Source organism: Palaemon carinicauda, chromosome 5 (assembly GCF_036898095.1).
Source record: "Palaemon carinicauda isolate YSFRI2023 chromosome 5, ASM3689809v2, whole genome shotgun sequence".
NCBI lineage: Eukaryota > Metazoa > Arthropoda > Malacostraca > Decapoda > Palaemonidae > Palaemon > Palaemon carinicauda.
Window position 1 is genome coordinate 163,815,057 of NC_090729.1, and position 20,000 is coordinate 163,835,056.

Consider the following 20,000-nt stretch of genomic DNA (forward strand, 5'->3'; position numbering starts at 1 on the left):
AATACCATCTGATATGTAATATGACCGACTGAGGGAAATATAGTCTGGGCATGCTTTTGATCATAAAATAGATAATAGGAAAGCTCATCTGAAAAGCCTTAGCCTAATTGCAATATGTGGGTGCAATTGTTGAAGCCTTTGATTGCGTTATAGAAAATAGCTTTTCCCAGAATGCTTCATTTAACATTCGTTTGTTGAGGGAAAGTGAAAATAGATGCCAAAGCAGAAATTGAAAACAGTTGCTTAGATTGCTTTATCTTTTCATTTCAATACAAATTTAATTGCAACAATGCAAAAATAGCAAGATGTAAAGATAAAACAGTAAAATGATTTGCAGGCCTAGTCGTTTGACATTTAAAACTAAAACAGCTTGTTATATCCTATCTAACATATAGACACAAACGCTATCTATGCATTACTCGCACATACACACGTACACGAACACGCACACGCTTATACACACACACACACACACACATATATATATAAATAAATATATATATATATATATATATATATATATATATATATATATATATATATATAAAATGTATGTATATTATATATATATATATATATATATATATATATATATATATATATATATATATATATATATATATATATTATATAATATACATACATACATATATATATATATATATATATATATATATATATATATTATATAATATACATACATATATATATATATATATAATGATATAGATATGTATTATATATATATATATATATATATATATATATATATATATATATATATATATATAGATATATTATCTATCTATCTATCTATATATATAATTTATATATATATATATATATATATATATATGTGTGTGTGTGTATATATATATATATATATATATATATGTGTGTGTGTGTGTGTGTGTGTAAAAAAAGACAGGAAATAGGAAAGTAAAAGACAAGATACCAAGCGCTTTCGTGTATTCCGTACACTTCTTCAGGGTACAAAGTGAATTAGAAAGTAATTCCATTCAAAAAAAAAAAAAAAAAAAAAAAAAAAAAAAAAAAAAAACTAACAAGATTGCAATGAAAGCCACGTAACACACAAAAGCGTTTGGTACCTGGTCTTTTACTTTCCTGTTTCCAGTGGATTTTATACTTAAATATTTGTCACGTGAAGTTTTGTGACTGATAGTAATATATATATATATATATATATATATATATATATATATATATATATATATATATGTATGTATACATATATATATATATATATATATATATATATATAGATAGATAGATAGATATATGATACATATATAAATATATATGTATATATCATATATATATATATATATATATATATATATATATATATATATATATATATATATATATGTATGTATGTATACATATATATATAGATAGATAGATAGATAGATATATGATACATATATAAATATATATGTATATATCATATATATATATATATATATATATATATATATATATATATATATATATATATATACAGTATGTATATAGATCTATATATACACTTATTATTACTATTATTATTATTATTATTATTATTATTATTATTATTATTATTAGTTAATTAATTAATTAAGCTACAACCTTAGCTGGAAAAGCAGGATGTTAAATCCTCAAGGGCTCCAACAGTGAAAACAGTCTAGTGAGGAAAGGAAATAAGGAAACAGACTAAATAGTGTGCCTGAGTGTACCTTCAATCAAGAAAACTCTAACCCAAAACAGTGAAAGACTATGTTAGGCTACACACACACATAATGTGTGTGTTTGTATGTGTTCATGTAAGTATGTACATATATATATTTATATATAGTTTGTTTGAAAATGAGCTGACAATATTATGTTATTAGGGGACAGTAAAGAATAACTACAAACGCTGGTAAGAAGGTTTAAAAGTGTGCTAAAGAAAAAATGTTCAGAGTAAACGTGATCAGAAGTAAGGTGATGAGAACCTATGGAAATGAGGAAAATGGGTTAATGAGTGTTTCTGGTGGAAGGATAATGAATGGGAGTAGCTAATTAGTAGAAGCATCTTGCGGTAAATAAACCAGATAAGAGTAAGGTGTGAGATGAGATTAATCATAGAATAGGAGAAGCAAAAAATTACATGGCTTGTCTATGTATGGCAAGGTGGAAATGTTTAAAGGAATTTATTTATTAATCTTCCTTTAATAATAATAATAATAATAATAATAATAATGATAATAATAATAATAATAATAATAATAATAATAATAATAATAATAAATAATAATAATAATCTTTATTTCAGCAAAAGCCATATACAGAATTACAATAGGGGTACAGTGATCTTACATTTTTTACTTTAAGAAATGAAATCTGGATGATGAGTGTGAATAAATGGGAAAAAAGTGATAGTTATTGAGTTGAGCTATTAGAATTATATATGATGTGTGAAAATAGTTGATAAGAATAAATGTGATGTGCAGAACGGGTAAAAAACGGGAAAGTTGTATTTCATTATTTTGTGGTGATTCGGTTTTGTAGAATGGACAGCAATGGGTCAGGGAAAAGAGTTTATAATTCAGAGGTAATAAGTGTTAGGAGTAAAGGAAGGCCTAGTAATGGTTAGATATACGATGTGAAAGACCTGTTGGAAAGACAGGGCCTTGATATACAGGAACCGGAATACAAGTAAGTGTTGACGTTGCAAACTTCAGAGGGTCTTTTGACCTGAAGCTGATGATATTTCTGTGTGGGTGTATGAAGCAACAAATACTGTGGAAGTACTATGCATAGGGGGTTCATTCATAATACAGCAATTGTAGGCTAAATATGATAGAGACATATTCTACTCTTCTACAAACAATCCCTGAAACGGGAAAGGGCTTATTGTGCAATATATATATATATATATATATATATATATATATATATATATATATATATATATATATATATATATATATATATATATATATTATCTGCTCCTACGCCTATTGTCGCAAAGGGACTCAGTTAGATTTCACCAGTCGTCTCTATCTTGGGCTTTTAGCTCAGTACTTCTCTATTCATCATCTTCTACTTCGCGCTTCATAGTCTTCAGCCATGTAGGCCTGGGTCTCCCAACTTTTCTAGTGCCATGTGTAGCCCAGCTGACCGTTTGGTGAACTAAATATATATATATATATATATATATATATATATATATATATATATATATATATATATATATATGTATATCTGGTGAACTATATATATATATATATATATATATATATATATATATATATATATATATATATATATATATATATATTTATTTATTTATTTAATTAATATATACACGAGTGTATTTAAAATTTGTAAAATTATCAAAGTAATTCAAATCAAAGTCGGATGTCGCAATTTGTGATGCTTGGAAATAGACAAATCTGATAAGGTTAAAACGATTACAGTGGCCAATTGTTAGATAGTACAAAAGACCATTTGCATTAAAAAAAAATTGAAAACGTTTCCAGATTATTTAAATGTTATTTTCAAGTTACTATTCATGAATAGAAATTTCATGATTGAGGTGGTTTTTTTTAAATACGAACTCAATACATTTGTATAAAATTTCTAAATTTCAAAATATCTAGCAGAGTTTAGATTTGATAAAGTGGTTCATTTGGTATAATATTTGAATAGTAATTTATGAAGCGAAGTTGTTGATAAAATACTTTATGTGGTCTGGACAATATATGATTTTGTTACTTTGGTCGAATTTGAATACTGTACATTAAATTATAGAAGTAAACACACCTGAAAGAAAATCTGTACCTTTGACAAGTACAGATTTTGACATTATATCCATAAACGAAAATATCGATATAGGAATGAAAAACCTAGATGAAAACAAATGCCTGTTTTGAACAATCGCATAGCATTAAAAAAAGCAACAAAGAGGATAATAATCATAAAAATCAATCATACACATACTTTTTCACCATTTATGTAAAAAGTGAGTTTGGCTGCCGGCTGGGATAACGAGGAAGAGCAGTTTAGGGCGACTTCGTCTCTGAGTTGGTAGCTCGGCCGAACACCTCGGATCTGAGGTTTACCGTCGGGTAAATCTGGAAAGAAATAGGTTCATAAGGATAAATAGGTATGACGTTTAAAACGCTTCCAGAACACTAAAATTACTGCCAGATCTTTGCTCAGACAGCCTCTATAACGTTTAAAACACTTTCAAAGACTAAAATGGCTGCCAGATCTTTTATCAGAAAGCATCTATAACGTTTAAAACGCTTCCAGAACACTAAAATTACTGCCAGATCTTTGCTCAGACAGCCTCTATAACGTTTAAAACACTTTCAAAGACTAAAATGGCTACCAGATCTTTTATCAGAAAGCATCTATAACGTTTAAAACGCTTCCAGAACACTAAAATTACTGCCAGATCTTTGCTCAGATAGCCTCTATAACGTTTAAAACACTTTCAAAGACTAAAATGGCTGCCAAATCTTTTATCAGAAAGCATCTATAACGTTTAAAACACTCAAAGACTAAAATTACTGCCAGATCTTTGCTCAGACAGCCTCTATAACGTTTAGAACAATTCCAAAGACTAAAATGGCTGCCTGATCTTTTATCAGAAAGCATCTATAACGTTTAAAACGCTTCCAGAACACTAAAATTACTGCCAGATCTTTGCTCAGACAGCCTCTATAACGTTTAAAACACTTTCAAAGACTAAAATGGCTGCCAGATCTTTTATCAGAAAGCATCTATAACGTTTAAAACGCTTCCAGAACACTAAAATTACTGCCAGATCTTTGCTCAGACAGCCTCTATAACGTTTAAAACACTTTCAAAGACTAAAATGGCTACCAGATCTTTTATCAGAAAGCATCTATAACGTTTAAAACACTCAAAGACTAAAATTACTGCCAGATCTTTGCTCAGACAGCCTCTATAACGTTTAGAACAATTCCAAAGACTAAAATGGCTGCCAGATCTTTTATCAGAAAGCATCTATAACGTTTAAAACACTCAAAGACTAAAATTACTGCCAGATCTTTGCTCAGACAGCCTCTATAACGTTTAGAACAATTCCAAAGACTAAAATGGCTGCCAGATCTTTTATCAGAAAGCATCTATAACGTTTAAAACACTCAAAGACTAAAATTACTGCCAGATCTTTGCTCAGACAGCCTCTATAACTTTTAAAACACCTCCAAAGACTAAAATGGCTACCAGATCTTTTATCAGAAAGCATCTATAACGTTTAAAACACTCAAAGACTAAAATTACTGCCAGATCTTTGCTCAGACAGCCTCTATAACGTTTAAAACAATTCCAAAGACTAAAATGGCTGACAGATCTTTTATCAGAAAGCATCTATAACGTTTAAAACACTCAAAGACTAAAATTACTGCCAGATCTTTGCTCAGGCAGCCTCTATAACGTTTAGAACAATTCCAAAGACTAAAATGGCTGCCAGATCTTTTATCAGAAAGCATCTATAACGTTTAAAACACTCAAAGACTAAAATTACTGCCAGATCTTTGCTCAGACAGCCTCTATAACTTTTAAAACACCTCCAAAGACTAAAATGGCTGCCAAATCTTTTATCAGAAAGCATCTATAACGTTTAAAACACTCAAAGACTAAAATTACTGCCAGATCTTTGCTCAGGCAGCCTCTATAACGTTTAGAACAATTCCAAAGACTAAAATGGCTGCCAGATCTTTTATCAGAAAGCATCTATAACGTTTAAAACACTCAAAGACTAAAATTACTGCCAGATCTTTGCTCAGACAGCCTCTATAACTTTTAAAACAACTCCAAAGACTAAAATGGCTACCAGATCTTTTATCAGAAAGCATCTATAACGTTTAAAACACTCAAAGACTAAAATTACTGCCAGATCTTTGCTCAGACAGCCTCTATAACTTTTAAAACACCTCCAAAGACTAAAATGGCTGCCAAATCTTTTATCAGAAAGCATCTATAACGTTTAAAACACTCAAAGACTAAAATTACTGCCAGATATTTGCTCAGGCAGCCTCTATAACGTTTAGAACAATTCCAAAGACTAAAATGGCTGCCAGATCTTTTATCAGAAAGCATCTATAACGTTTACAACGCTTCCAGAAAACTGAAATTACGACCTACGATGGAATTGTATATCTAAATTAGAATAAAAACGTGCCACCTTTGCAAGGTTATTTCTATATAGCAATCATTAATATACCAAAAGAAAGGCTAGTTTAAATTAGCGTGTTATTCAGGGTGTTTAATGAATCCTTACTGAATTAAATTGCTTAATCTAAGTCAAGTGCATTTGTGTAAACTGGTGATACGGTACACACACACACTCACACACACACACACACACACACACACACACACACACATATATATATATATATATATATATATATATATATATATGTGTGTGTGTGTGTGTGTGTGTGTGTGTGTGTGTGTGTTTGTGTGTGTGTGTATGTATATTTAGACTTGTCAAATAAGCACCAATTTTGAGAGTCAACCATTATATTCCAACAACTTAGACAACCTCGTTATCTCCAAGCCACTGATCTAATTGTTTCATCTCTGTTCTTTATTTACCAATTTTAGGACATGGATAGATTGTTACTGGTATCACTGCTTTTACATCCCTTTAACCTAGAAACGGGGTTGCATGTCTACCTGTTTAGTAATCATTAGCCACTGTAGAGCTACGCCTGGTTTCAATTGGGTTTAAAGGCATCTTGAGCCAGGATCATGAGTACATTATATTGGGTCTCTAGGACATCTTATGCAAATGTATTCTTCTTTTTCCTTTACTGCTCATTGGGGGCCTCTATACTCAATAAACATTCAAACGAGGAAAACAATCCTACTTATATATATTTACATTCCTTCAAACTGAACTAGAATGAGGATTTACTGTCATTCGGGCAGCCGATCTGGGGATTCTGAAATAGAGCTTAGGTAACATCAATGTTTCTAGGATATTTTTGCCTTATATCTCCTTGCATTCTCCATTTCAATATCATATATATATATATATATATATATACAAATAAAATTCAATATTATCTGCGGAATTTAGTGTCATACAGGCAACCGATAAACATGTATCTCTGAGGTACAAAAATAATGGGACAAGCCGAGGGTATAACAAAATGTTTACTGGGAGCTTATGGAAACTAAATTCTGTGCATACCTGAATAACTGAAATTAACAAGTAATGAGTATCTTAATTACGCAACATTTAACAATTTACGAACGTGTGAAAACCTTAAATCATTTACCGATGTGATTTACTACGTCAATTTTCAAACGCGATCATACATGCAAATTCTCTTCAATTATTGAAGAGCAACAGGTGGTTGTGAGTCTACTGAATATCAGATAATAGAGCTGTGAGTTCCAAAAACTCAGGAGCCGTTGATGTATCTAAGAGATCATTGCCTCATGATTTAACAGAGCCGTGTTTGTAATTTCCACCCTACGCCTTCACATCGATAATTTTGTTTTTGTTCTAGTAACTTATGTACACACATACACATGTACAGTATAGACGTACGAACACATGCATACACGTATTCGTATACACACATATTTACGCACACGTACAAACAAACACACACATACACAATGGCTGTATATATATATATATATATATATATATATATATATATATATATATATATATATATATGTGTGTGTGTGTGTGTGTGTGTGTGTGTGTGTGTGTGTGTGTGTGTTCGCCCACGCACATCTGAATGCAAATCAGCCTACGTACCTACAACCGTCATGGTAGCAACAGCCGACTCTGTGTGAAAGGACGGCCCCTCGGCTGACACTTCGCATCGATAGACGCCAGAAGCTTCTAGGGTGACATGGTGGAACCTGACTTTGCCCTTTCGAGAGGACTGTAGGTCGACGGCGATGGGATTCCCAAGGACTGGGAAGGTCTTGCCATGGGGGCTGTCCGCTGGGGTCCACCTGTAGAATTCATCAAGTCCCAAGTACCACTTGAGGGCGTAGATGGTGTCCCCGTCATCCCGCCAGTCACACTCCAAAGACCCGCTTTCTCCCGTGGCCACGTGACTCGGCACTTGGATTTTGGTGATTTGCAGGGCACTGCAGAAGTCTGTAGAGAAAAGACAGATTGGCCTAAGGTAAATGGCGTAAGTCAATGAAAATGTTTGTAATTTATAAACATATTTAGGGCGTCAATGACCTTAGATGTCAGGATGCCAGAAAAGTTTAAATCAATCAATCAATAAACATGTTTAGATGAATAGTGAAAGGCGGATTTGTGAATAATGTTTGTACTTTATAAACATATTTAGATGAATAGTGAAAGGTGGAATTGTGGATATATATTGACTACAAAATTCATTCGTGGCATAAGGTGTGTAACTAGCACAAGTCTATAGAAATTCTTGTAATTTATGAGCATTTAGATGAATAGTGAAAGGTGGAATTGTGAATAATGTTTGTAATTCATAAACATATTTAGATGAATAGTGAAAGGTACAATTGTGAATATATATCAATTACAAAATTTATTCATGGCTTAATGTGTGTAACTGGCGCAAGTCTATAGAAATGTTTGTAATTTATAAACATATTTACATGAATAGTGAAAGGTGGAATTGTGAATATATATGGATTACAAAATTTATTCATGTAAATATAGTATGATGTATATACACTATTATAGATTGTAATAATGGTAAATGTATATCTCTTAATAAAGAAATTGTCTATTGAAGTCTATACCTATCTAAATGATGAATGAATTTCAAAGACTTTTTGCTTGAAGTGTTACTTTAGGCTATACTGTATTTAAATACAATATATAATTCAAGAATAAAGACATTCTAGTACCTGATGGCAATATTTATTGGCTTTCTAAGTTTTTTTTTCTTAAACTAATTTATTAAAATTTAATCATGGTTCGAAATAAGCAATATACAATAATCTTTAACTAAATTTGGTGTCATCAATAACCATTGTTGTTATGATACCAGAAAATATCGATCTAATAATCAGTCAAATCTCTCTCTCTCTCTCTCTCTCTCTCTCTCTCTCTCTCTCTCTCTCTCTCTCTCTCCCTCTCTCTCTCTCTCTCTGTTCAATGGCTTCTAATCAATTACCTACGCACCTAGCACAGAAATAAAGGCAACTATGATGAACGGATAAACAAAATAAAAAAATGACTATCTCTTGACCATGATTACTATCCTAAACGCTATATTTCCTCGTAATTAGCTGAAACCCCATCAAACCAGTCGTAGTTCGCTCATCCATGCTGAAAAGATTGGTTGGAAATGCGAAACCATTAGTCTGATTGCCGTTAGAATATTGGCAGAGAGAGAGAGAGAGAGAGAGAGAGAGAGAGAGAGAGAGAGAGAGAGAGAGAGAGAGAGAGGGTTGTACATAAGTTAGGAGGAAGTTATTTTGTGACAGAAGAGGGAGTCAGACAGATGTCAAGATCGTCAGTAAACAGGATAGAGACGGAAAGTAGGTGGGAGAGGAAGATACAAGATATGATAAAAAATAATAAAAAACAAGATATGGCTAGAGTAATAAAAAATTTACAGCAAAATATTGAGAGAGAGAGAGAGAGAGAGAGAGAGAGAGAGAGAGAGAGAGAGAGAGAGAGAGAGAGAGAGAGAGAGAGAGAAAGTACTATTTCCTGATAGAGAAATAGCTCCGTCAAGACAGGAGAACAGTGATGGATTGGACAAAGTTATGATTAAAGAGATTAGCTAGAATAAACAGAGAAATAGAAGCTATGTACAGAGCGAGGAAAACAGCCTCTACTAGTGAACAGAAAGATATTTAAAGAAATCTGATTTTTGAGAGAGAGAGAGAGAGAGAGAGAGAGAGAGAGAGAGAGAGAGAGAGAGAGAGAGAGAGTAATATTTGTTGATAAAGAGAGAGAGAGAGAGAGAGAGAGAGAGAGAGAGAGAGAGAGAGAGAGAAAGTAATATTTCCTGATAGAGAAATAGCTCCGTCAAGAAAGGAGAGCACTGATGGAATGGACGAAGTTATGATTAAAAAGATTAAGACAGAGAGGAGAGGGAAGCTAAAATAGGCAGGGAAATAAAAGCTTTGTACAGAGCGAGGAAAACAACCTCTACCAGTAAACAGGGAGATATTTAAAAAATTTGATCTTTGAGAGAGAGAGAGAGAGAGAGAGAGAGAGAGAGAGAGAGAGAGAGAGAGAGAGAGAGAGAGAGAGAGAGAGAGTAATATATCCGGATATAGAAATAGCTCTGTCATGAAAGGAGAACAGTGATGGAATGGACAAAGTTATGATTAAAGAGAATAAAGAGGACAAACTAGAATAGGCAGAGAAATAGAAGCTATGTACAGTGCGAGGAAAACAGCCTCTACTAGTAAACAGGGAGATATTTAGAAAATGTTTTTTTTTGGGGGGGGTGAGAGAGAGAGAGAGAGAGAGAGAGAGAGAGAGAGAGAGAGAGAGAGGCGGGTTATGGAAACGTTGGGTAGGGAGGGTATGGGTGTGGTCTTGGGGCTTTACGAAAGGGATTTTAAACTCATCTCTTCCGTTGATTACCATCTGATTGAACTGGGCTAATAACTCTCTCGATTGGGCGGACACAGAATTCAGGAGATGTGATTGTTCCGCCTCGGAGCTGAGCCTTCGATATGGTTTTGAGCCGGAATTCCTCCTGATCCTCCTCCAATTCCCCGAGGAACGCCTTCTCCGAGGGTCACTTGCCCTAATTTTTCGGTCTTTTCTTTGGGAAGAGGCAAGATGGCTCTTCCTCCTCCTCCTCCTCCTCCTCATCAACGTAGATTTGTTTGCTCTAGTTTTTTATATGTTAGTACCGATTTTTTTAACAGGTGAGATAAATGTTAGTTCTCGTTTTTACTTTGCAGACATTTGTTTTTATATCTTTCCATCTCATATAAATGCCGACCATTTTTTTTTTATTCATTTGTATCTTTACTACTGTTTATTTCTTTATCATTACGACATTTCTTTTCCATATTTTCTGTGATTTTCTCATCCATATTAAAAGCAATTTTTATTCTGCTTGATTTCTAATTGGTTAGAAAATATTTTATTTCCCTTCCAACAATTTTTCTTAGTCCTCAGTTTCAATTGGTTATTATCTTTGGCAAATCCCATTTAATCTCTAGTACTTTCAGTATTTCACAGTATTGCAAATAATCTTGTATTTTCATTTGAGGGCTGGTAAAGTTCCATGTGTTGGGTGTTGTGTTAGATATCGCTTTACTATTTATAGTCCTATTAAGAATATATTTTGAATTTTATATTTTAAGTTTATGGCAAAAATATTGTTTTTTTTTCGTTTCGTTTATTGATTCTCTATTAAATATAAACGAGTACATCTTTATAACCCACCCTCCAAAAAGTGATTGGTTGTTTTAATACCAACTTTTTCTCCGTCTTGTTGTTGTTTTTGTTTTTGTTGTTGTTGTTGTTGTTGTAGTTCCCACCAAGTCAGAATTAATCACGAATTTACATGACCTCATCAGTGATTCACTGGAAAATTGTGAATTTTAATTTTCTCTTCTAATCATATTCTGTTGACTTAAATATTTCCTTTTTCTTGTTCAATCAAATTACATATTTTGTTTGTATAAACTTCATCCGATAGATACTCAATGGAAAGTATCATTTTTTTTCTCTCACTATTACTTTCATTCATTCTCTGTAAGGATAATGACACTATAATTGAAAGTATCGCTGAGGCTTTAGTATCTATCAGTGCAAATCCATCTCGTATGTTGAAAAGTTCATTTTGATTCAGTTTTAGATTTATCATATTCTTCTTCGTTCCTTTCTATGGTGTTGTCAGAGATGATTACTTGTCATATATTCGACTTAATTTTTGTTTTGTTCTACATGAATGTGAACTTAGATTCAATAATAATAATAATAATAATAATAATAATAATAATAATAATAATAATAATAATAATAATAATGATAATAATAATAATAATAATAATAATAATAATAATAATAATAATAATCATGATAATAATAATAATAATAATAATAATAATAATAATAATAATAATAATAATAATCATGAGAATAATCATGGTAATAATAATAATAATAATAATAATAATAATAATAATAATAATAATAATCCCCCAATAATTTAATAATAATAATAATAATAATAATAATAATAATAATAATAATAATAATAATAATAATAATAATAATATTCCAAAAAAAAGGGGAACTAAAATTAACTTTTACAGCAAGATAAAAGAGAAAAGTAGCGTCCTCATCTACCATTCTTTTCTCTATCCCTCTACTAAAAGCAGTTCTCTAATCAGGAGCGGCTGCATAATGCATGAAGTGGGACCTAGGACATTTCCCTACAAGTCGAAGGTATTCTACAAATGTAGGAATCTACATTCGTATGTTTTTCTGTGTTCATTAAGGTCTGGAATTTTTTCCCCTTTTATTATAAAGTCGCTCTCTGAATAGATGTATTTTAAATTAGGTTATTTCTTAATGTTTATTTTTCCCTAATACTGTGAAACGGGGTTTATTCAAGAGAATTTCTCATATGGATAGTTAATAACATACATGTACTTGAATTTTATGGTTATTGGTTTCTGTTTTATTTATTTTTGCTGTATCCCACTCATTCATTTTTTTTTTTTTTTTATAAAAATCTGATAGCTCTTGTTTTTGTTATTACTTAGTTTTGTAGTATCGCACTCATTCAATTTGTTGTTATAAAAATCTGATAGTTATTGTTTTTCATATTTATGTTTACATTATCCCAATTATTCATTTTGTCGTAAATTATAGGCTGTTGTAAAGTATAGCATTTGTAGCTGACTGAATAAAGTTCCAACTGTAGGGCCGAGCATTCTTTGTGTCCTAGTTTTGCCTTCAACATCTCTATGTAGACAGTTAAAATCAACGGACATTCGTGTATGGCATAATTATTTTTTAACATGACAAGTCTTAAACATAATATTGCAACCATTAATGTTACCTGATAATCATCTCCAATTTTCATAGGCTGATGTCTTGAAATATGAGAACCTATTATATTTAATCATGATCCTCATCTGTAATTTCAAATCATGAACTTTACGTTCATCTAAAGTTAGTAAATACTATATTATTTAGAGAATTAACGCTATTACCCTTATTGAAATAATTGTTTAGATTTTTACTTCGAGAAAGGTCAAAGAAATTGGAGACCACTACAATATGATTTCCTTGAAAATGGATAGAATCATAACCATTAGTAAGTTTATTTTCTTATTTTTATTTTCTTTTTCTTTTTTTTTTTCTTTTGCAGGCTTGAATAGTGTGTAAGACTTGACAATGAGTGACGAAGACTTATCCACTAGGAAAGGTGATACAATAGAGCGCCGGTTTTATTTTTCATAGAAGATCGTAATACCGTTGGACTAAAGGGAAGAAATTGGAGATGGAAACGTTTTCCTACAAAAGGTAAGTCCCATATATTCTTAGTTACTTCGTAAGAAAGGTCGGGGAAAGATATTGTTTTTTTTTTTTTTTTTTTTTTTTTTTTTTTTTTTTTTTTTTGGGGGGGGGGGGGTCCTGGTTTTGACAAAACATCTCGGGAACGGACTTTGATACAATTGAATTAATTCAGGCAATATATATAACACCCTCAAGATAAGGTGTTTCTTCTCTTATCCGGAAACTAGGTTGGGATAGATGACTGTTTACTTGTCTGTTTGTGGATATGTTGGCAACATCTCGTAAAAATTAATAAACAGATATCGATTATATTGAGTGAAGATATGCATTAGGTGACCACTTGCAGATGATTGACATTCAAGGAATAGTAGAGCATAGGAATTTTCGAGACATTTGGTGACTTGTATCGTATCGATTTGGTATTGCCGTTCTGGTAAAATTCGAAAATTAACTGTTTAAAACAGTTTTCGAGTATTCAATTACTTGTTTGCATAACTGAAAAATCAATGTGTCAAATTTCCTCCTTTATCTATCGTTATGTAATAGCACATTGTGTGAATTGGGAGATGTGTACTCTCTATATCGCTACTGGTGGTGATTCTTGCTCACAGTATTGGTATTGGTACAGTTGCTTCATTGAAATTCGGGTTTGATTGATTAATCTGCTTTTGCAAACTGGTGCTGCACCTGACGCAGTTATTGGCGCTTCAATGTTAGGTTATAAAGAGTAATGCATGGAAGTAGTGATCCCTTACTCTCTTTTTATTTGGAATAATGGAAAAATAATGTTTGTATTACCGATTCATCCATTTTTCTAGGTTAATTTTTGATTGACGATATATTTGTTTATTTATTTATTTATTTATCTATTTATTTATTTATTCATTTATTTATTTATTTACTAATTTACTTATTTATTTATTCCTTTCGCTGCTTAACTAACTTAGTAGTTATATGTAATGAAAAGTACTAAACCACATTGTATTCTTCTAACCTGGTGACAGCAAATGGAACTAAAGATTCAAATTCTTACTTTGTAAAATATCATCAACATGAAACTGTTACAGAAACCCTTCTCAGCAGTATGTGATGAAATAAGTATATAATAAAGTGATGTAATGAAAGTCGACAAGAATTGTTGATATAAATCATGACGTAAAAACAGTCATAAGAAAAGGGAAGAGTGAGATATAGCCTTTTGGTATAAGACCCGATAAAAACTGTCTCTGGTGCCTTAAAGATGATCTACTCAGAGGAGCTGATGTCTGGCGTAGGAACTTTATCTGTGAGAGGTACAGAACAGCAAAAGAGGGATAAGACGAAGATGAGGAAATAAGCAGCTCGCTGGATTTTCGTTAAGAGATAAAGGAATTAGAATAGTTCCCGTAGAAAGAGAATGTTTTTTCGTTGAACAGACTGACATAAGTCTTTTTTTATAATCTATATATGAAAAATCTATTTTGATGTTTTTACTGTTCTTAAAACATTTTATATTAATTTGTTATTGCTTGTCTTGTAGTTTATTCATGTCCTTGTTTCCTTTCTTCACTGGGCTATTTTTTCCCTATTGGGGCCATTAGGCTTGTAGCATCCTGCTTTCCGAAATAGAGTTGTAGCTTGGCTAGTAATAGTAATAATAATAATAGTAATAATAATATGTATCATACGTAATGGGGCAATCAAAGACCGGCAGGTGGTATGATGATTTTATTATTATTATTATTATTATTATTATTATTATTATTTTTATTGTTATTATTATTATTATAATTATTATTATTATTATTATTATTATTATTATTATTATTATTATTATTATTTCTTCTAGCTAAGCTCCAGCTTTAGTTGGAAAAGCAAGATGCTATAAGCACAAGGGCTACAACAGGGAAAAATATCCCAGTGAGGAAAGGAAATAAGGAAATGAACAAAGTATATAATAAGTAATGAACAATTAAAATAAAATATTCTAAGAACAGTAACAACATTAAAAACAGTTCTTTCATATATAAACTATAAAAAGAGACTTGATGTCAGCCTGTTCAACATAAAAACATTGAGAAGATTCAGATAGAGCAAGTGGTTCAGCTTAAGTGAATAAGACGAAAGTGTTCTACAGCAAGTTTGAAAGGAGTGAAGATTTAGATTTCATCAAAAGAGGGATAATTAAGTGCCAATTACGAAGAATAAATACTTAAGAAGTATAACAGAAGTTATAAACCTTTAGTATCATGGCAAGAGGAAAAACAATTAACTTTACTTGTAAATAGATATAGCCCAAGGTAGTAACCAAATTGGAGCCTACTTTTATATTATATAGTTCTCATTGATTTTCATTAAATTCTCGCGACATTTGTGAAAAAAAGGAGTCGATCAGGACTGGCCGATGTGGTACGTCCCTGACTTGTGAACGCCAGACTGTGGTTAGAGTTCCGCTCAAACTCATTACTTTCTTTGGACGCTGCAATCTCACAAACCTTGTGAGCTAAGGATGTGGGGTTTGGGGGAACCTATAGGTCTATCTGCCGATTCATCAGCAGCCATTGCCTGGCCCTCCTTGGTACTAGCTTGGGTGGAGAGGGGGCTTGGGTGCTGGTCATATCTATACATTGACAGTCTATAGGGCGTTGTCCTGCTTGATAGTGCAATGTTACTGTCCCTTGCCTCTGCAATTCATGAGCGGCCTTCAGACTTTTATACAAAGCTCTAAAAGAGATAATAAGATATTTTCAATTTCCATGAAATTATAAACATACCTCAAACACGACTCTCCCTCTATTCATAAATACCTGAACAACCGTTTACTGATATCCTTCAATGCATAAGAGTTTATTAACATACAGTTGAAAGAACATTTCCCATTATTCTGCATTATCTTATGTCATGCCATTGTCTTCCGTTGATTAAATGTGTATGGGAAAAATGGACGCCCTTAATTTCTTTGAATCACCTAAAATTGTTTTATCTAGATATTTTACTGAAACATCCCAATTCTCACTGCCAAATTGATTAATTTCTTTTATATTTTCTGGGTGGTTTAGCTTTAGAAAATGCCAATGCAACATTTTCCATTGCGAGAGTTTGTGAAATGATATGCATTCGAATCATTACCTACATGATTACATACAGAATCGCTGAATATGTTCTCAAATATGTTGAAAATGAGGAATTTAATTCCCAAAAGAAGGTATATCACAAGTTTGAAACATGTTTTTAACATATTTTCGAAACATGAAAGACAATATGAAAATTATTATCATTATTTTTTTTTTTTTTTATTGACAGTCAAAAGACTGGTAGTTTATAGTGTGGGGTTGCGGATTGCATCCAGCTTCGTGAAGAATCCATTTAACTTTTAAAATGACATCTTTACTTTTATGGTTTTAATTGAATATGCTTTTATTTTTTACTTGCAATGATCGATATCGGTGTCAATGACCTCAGATGTCTTGATGCCAGAAAACTTCAAATCAATCAATCAATCAATATATATATGCTGTTTTAAGTAGCACGCTCTTTAGCACAAGTTCAAGGGCTATATTACTGCCATTGTAGGCTATTTCTCCAATTCTATAGGCTTTAGTTCAGTTTGACTTAGTTTCTGGAGGATGACGTTCTTCTATTGCTTTCTAATTCTAAGAGTTCCATTTACGTCATTTAGGTTGATTTCTTCATTTGTATTCATCATTATTGAGTGAGTTTCTTATTTAACAAGTATCTGGACTCCGCCAATGTAGGATAGGTAGCTTAGTGGACTAAAGAAATCAGGGTAAAGACCCTTACCCAAGGGAACACCAGGGTGGTGAAGGTTTGAACCTAGGCCAAGGACTATAACACACAGCCACAGTGAGATTATTATCATTATTATTATTATTATTATTATTATTATTCAGAAAATCATCTTAAAAGAAAGTAATTATAACTTTGATTAACGGAAAACACACAATTTAGATAATGAAAGTGTTGCCACATTAAAATGCGTTGGCTTTCATATTACCAAACATAACAGGTAACACATAATTAAAGAGTCATTAAATCTAACATAGCGGGCTTTTAATATTCGTATTCCAGTTTAAATTGAATATCAAGCCACACTCCTTCAGAAGAATTTAAAAGTAAATGTTATATTTACCATACATACACACACTATATATATATATATATATATATATATATATATATATATATATATATATATATGTGTGTGTATATATATATATATATATATATATATATATATATATATGTATATATTTATATATTTATATATATATGTATATATACATATATACATATATATATGTGTGTGTGTGCGTGTGTGTGTTCTTATGTGTGTATTCGTACGAGAGTATTAGTGTTTGTCAAAATAGAACGTTTTGCTTTACAAACTTTCATTTCTAGGGAGCAATATAAAAATGAAGATACTGGAGATGACAGGTCGAAGATTCAATTCTCCCTAAAGGGATTAAGCCTATTGCCGAGGTAACAGAAAGATGGCATGTAGCGTCTCGAACTTAATGGAAAAGAGAAGGAAGTGGTGCAGTTAAGGTGGCCGTCATCAGAAAGGGTTTTTCTTTTCTTTTGGACATCACGCATTGTAAGATCATTTTGGCTACTTTATTAGGGGGTTAATTGTATTTTGCTTTTCTTCTTGATCTTTTATATAAACAGTTATTGATGTTTTCTTTAGTTGAGAAGGGTGGAATTACTTCGTGAGCTTGCCCACTGTAACTATAGTGAATTTTTTTTAGTGAGGCAGATAGTTACCAACTCTCAGGGATGCCCTTTTAGCTCGGAAAAGTTTCCTGGTAGCTGATTGGTCGGACAAAAATACTTCCGACCAATAAGCAATTAGGAAACTTTTCCGAGCTAAAAGTCGGTATATATCTGCCTCACTAAAAAAAATTGACTATAGTCATTTGCCAGTTACATTGCCTTGCAACATTCTCTATTGCCAGCTGGCTAAACATAACCCTAAATATTGACTTTGGGCGGAAACTCCTTTCGAGTGGAAGTGGAAGGAGCAAGCGGGAACCTTTGGTGATTTTAGGACAACTAGCCCACGATTTCTCCAAATGGAAGACAAGCTGTGCTTGCCAGGGAAAGCACACCTACACGCTTTGCTCTCCTCAAACAGCGAAAACCATGCGCTTGCGAGCAAATACTAACACGAGCGCACATACGATCTCAGGCACACAAACGTTGGTAGTGTTTGCTTTGACATCGTTTGATTAGAGGACAGGACTTGGAGAATTCTGGATGGGCAAATCTGGTGAGGCAATGTGTAAAATGATTTCCTCCATATATATATCGAGATATGTTTATTAGCAATATTAACAATAATAAATAATAGTAACAACAATAACAATAACATTAACAATACCAATAACAATAATAATGATAATAATACCTTAGAAATACTAGGAGAAACAAATATCTCGTTACTAATAATTATAATAATAATAATCGGTGTCAGATACGGGAAACCCCGCCCCTTGTACATGAGCCTTCATGAAAACACATCCATTATTATTATTATTATTATTATTATTATTATTATTATTATTATTATTATTATTATTATTATTATTATCATTATTATTATTATTATTTTTCTTTTTTTTTTTTACTTGCTAAGCTACAACCTTAGTTGGAAAAGCTCTAAATGATTTCGTGAGTTACAGTATCTATCAATTATAGTAAACGAGTGTGAATCTGAACTTGCTAAAATCAGATGATGTTGAATTTGACCCTTCAAAGTCACTGGAGGTCAAAGGTCAAGGTGTCATTATAAAGGCTAATGTGGTTTTCTATCTGTCAATAATATTAACCAAGTGTTTATATGTACATTTTTGAAAGTTTTGGCCCTCTGAAATTCGGTGACCTTGAAATTCCACCCCTTGAGCTTTCAATCTAATAATCTTCCAAACTATGCATTTTTAATATTTTGATACACATAATTATATTTTCGGCACCAGGTATTGGAGATTTTTTTCTTTCTTTTTACGTAAATCGGATAATATTAGACAGAGTTATAGTCGGAAATAGATTTTGACCTTTCGGGTTACTGTGACCTTGAGATTGACCCTATGAGGTTTAATCTTTAATGGGGTCTATTGTGTATCATGGCGCATCTTTACTGAATATTTCAAGTAAATTGCTTTAGCAGTTTTCCGTAAAGTTAATAACAAAGAAACAAACAAATAGACAAACACACACAAAGAAATCCACCCCGTCTGCGTACGGGGTAATAATAATAATAATAATAATAATAATAATAATAATAATAATAATAATAATAATAACCTTTGCAAAAAAATTTTTATTCTGGGCTATTACTTTCACCTCTCTGGAAACATTAATCAATTACGGTCATATTCTTATTCAATGAGATAAAGCGTTTTACTGATACGGCTGATTTAGTTTCCAAGAAGACTTCCTTTGGAAATAGGAAATAATTTGTGAAAATAAATAGAATGTCTTCGTCTCTTCAGACACTAGAAAA

The 20,000-nt window shown here is 31.8% G+C and overlaps 1 protein-coding gene across 1 annotated transcript in view; it reads right to left on the minus strand.

The window, feature by feature from the left end:
* The window catches only part of LOC137640642 (uncharacterized), a 162,045-nt gene that overhangs the window by 11,160 nt on the left and 130,885 nt on the right, over positions 1-20,000 (minus strand). Inside the window, exons 2-3 of the mRNA XM_068373139.1 lie at positions 7,802-8,152; positions 3,985-4,118 (exon numbers count right to left, since the gene is read on the minus strand). Of these exons, the coding sequence (XP_068229240.1) occupies positions 3,985-4,118; positions 7,802-8,152 (485 nt within the window). The remainder of the gene's footprint in view (positions 1-3,984; positions 4,119-7,801; positions 8,153-20,000) is intronic.